At 74.7% G+C, this 2,416-nt stretch overlaps 1 protein-coding gene across 1 annotated transcript in view; it reads right to left on the bottom strand.

Annotated features, from left to right (window-relative positions):
- The window catches only part of RTEL1 (regulator of telomere elongation helicase 1), an 11,254-nt gene that overhangs the window by 1,421 nt on the left and 7,417 nt on the right, over positions 1–2,416 (bottom strand). Inside the window, exons 16-23 of the mRNA XM_012728170.1 lie at positions 2,332–2,416; positions 2,071–2,231; positions 1,746–1,811; positions 1,025–1,223; positions 819–947; positions 486–599; positions 166–366; positions 3–73 (exon numbers count right to left, since the gene is read on the bottom strand). Coding sequence (XP_012583624.1) covers positions 3–73; positions 166–366; positions 486–599; positions 819–947; positions 1,025–1,223; positions 1,746–1,811; positions 2,071–2,231; positions 2,332–2,416 — 1,026 coding nt within the window. The remainder of the gene's footprint in view (positions 1–2; positions 74–165; positions 367–485; positions 600–818; positions 948–1,024; positions 1,224–1,745; positions 1,812–2,070; positions 2,232–2,331) is intronic.

Below are 2,416 nucleotides of genomic sequence, written 5' to 3'. Positions count from 1 at the left end.
CCAGGGCCGGCCAGGTCCCTGCACGTCTGCCGGAAGCGCTGCTGGTGCTGCGGCCGCACGAACATGGCGAACCCTGTGGGGAGGCGGCTCAGCAGCGCCCCCGCCCGGCCCCCCTCGCTCGGCAGCAGGGGCGTGTCCCGGGACCCCCCACGGCCCCGCACTTGCTCTGCAGCAGGGGCGCGTCCTGGGCCCGGGCGGTGGTGAGCTCGGCCACCACGGCCACCATCTTGTCGTAGTCGTCGTCGCGCTTGTAGGCCCTGAGGGCGGCCAGCAGCCGGCTGCAGGCGGCAGCCCCCAGGGCGCGGCGGGCCTCGGCCAGGTAGGCGCGGGCAGCAGCTTGGCCTGGCTTCTCGGCCCCAGGGGCTCCTGGTGGGCAGGGGCCAGGCTGGCACCTCTTCCCAGTTGGGGCAGCCAAGCGTCCCGCCCACCGTGGCGCCGACGAGGGGCCCGTGGGGCTCTGCTCCCGCCCCGACTTGGACTGGCACCTGTGTGGGGAGGCCCGGTGAGCAGGTGGGGGCCGCCCTGGTTCAGATGCTCTCCAGGGTCCAGCTGCTGGGCTGCGCCTTGGGACACGGTCAGCCTGGGGTCTGCACCCCCTTCTGCAGAAACAGGAGGTGCGCGGCGGGGCTGGCGCCCAAGAGTCCGGCGAGCCCCCGGGAAGAGACAGGCCCGGCCCAGGCAGATGGGCCTCGGCGCCCCACTCAGCTGCCCCAGGGACACCAGGACGCCTGCAGGCCCGATCCAGAGGGGCAGGGTCTTCCCAGGCCACCCCCCACCCGCCGTCCTCAGGACAGACCCGCCAGCCAGAAAGCACGCACCGGCCTGGCCCGGCCCAGCCCCAAGCCCACGGGGATGGCCATGCTCGGGCCCGCAGCCCCGGCCGGTCAGCTGACGGCAGGTCTCCTCAAAGCGCTGCTTGTGGTGAGGCCGCACGAACTGGCAGAAGCCTGGAGGGGCACATCAGGCCCTGGGTGCTCGGACAGGGACCCCCCTTCCCGGGGGCGCGAGGGGCCTCCGCGGGCACCTTGCAGCAGGCCGTGCTTCTCGGGATCGTTGGCCCAGAGTGGACCGAGGCGGGCCACCAGGGCCTCGAAGTCATCTGAGGCCTTGTAGTCCTGCAGGGCCCGGGTGAAGGCGTCGAAGCTGGCCCGGCTCAGCGCCCGCTTCACCGCGGCCAGGAACACCTTGGCCCTGTCCTCCTGCGCTCCGGCCAGGGGCGCCCCCTGCCGGACACGGGGCCTCAGCACGCCTCCAGGCCGGGGGCTGGCTGCGGGGGCGCTGCCCTGGGCGGTGCTGGGTGGGCAACGCAGCCCAGAGCCCGGTGGGGTCCCCGGCTAGGTGGCCCTGGGCCCTCTTGGACCCAGGCAGTCGCACAGGGTGGGGGCTGCACCGAGTGAGGGGGGACACGAGCCGGGGGGGCACCAGGTGGGGGTAACCACCTGAGGACTGGCAGCTCACAGCAAGAGACAAGCCAGGGCCCCAGCCTGCAGGGCCCTCCCCCGAGCCCCCTCCCACCGGGAAGTGCACACCCAGAGGCAGGCAGGCTCAGGCAGCCCCGGGCTTTCCGGGGACCCCCCGCCCAGCGCCTCATCCCCGCTCCTGCCTGCCTCCCTCCCGCCGAGCAGGCCACTCTCAGGCCCGGCGGTCGCAGCCCGGGAGAGGCCCTCACGCACAGCGGGGCCGGGGGACCGTGGACCGGGAGCCTGGCAGGGCAGGGCCCCGCGGGACGCCCCCCCGCAGCGTACCGGGCCGCCGACCAGCCTGATCCGCTTCCTCCCTCCGCGCCGCTCCTCTGCCAGCCTCGGCACACGCTGTGGGCAGAGCACGGCCATGGTGCCTGTCGCCCAAGGGGCAGGGCCCCGCTGGGCAGCAGACACCGGAGGGCCCACTTGGTGAGCAAGCCTCTAGCTCTAGCCAGAAAGTGGGGTGCGCCGGTCAGGCAGGCGCAGCCCTGAGGGGAGGAGGAGCCAGCGGGGCCAGACACGGGCTCCGCCCACCAGACTGGCTCCCGACCAGCAGGGCCACGGGCCTGGTCAGGGATGTGGGGGCCCGAATCGCCCTCCTCCCTACCTCCTCCTCCTGGGGGGGCGCCTCATCCCCCAGGCCCGCGGCCTGCTGTTCGCTGTGGTCCAGGGCGGCCAGCAGCCCCGCGGGCCTGCTGAGGGCCCGACCAGGCCCCCGCTCATACTCCACGCACAGGCTGCTCTCGGTGTCCCTGGGGGCCGGCGTCCCTGGGGGGGCAGGGCAGCGTGGGCAGACGGCAGGGCCCACGGGGCGGGGGCAGCAGGCATATTCCAGGGCCCTCCCCCGTGCCCAGCAGCCCCCGCACACCTGAGCGCCCCCGCTGCAGGCTGGGCACGTGCAGGTCCGGGCTCCTGGCCTTCCTGGCACACAGGGGGCTGGGCGCAGCGGCCAC

This window comes from Condylura cristata, unplaced genomic scaffold (genome assembly GCF_000260355.1).
Source record: "Condylura cristata isolate star-nosed mole 26May11 unplaced genomic scaffold, ConCri1.0 scaffold00022, whole genome shotgun sequence".
NCBI lineage: Eukaryota > Metazoa > Chordata > Mammalia > Eulipotyphla > Talpidae > Condylura > Condylura cristata.
Note: the sequence above shows the minus strand (reverse complement) of the source record. Positions and strands in the feature narration are given on the sequence as shown.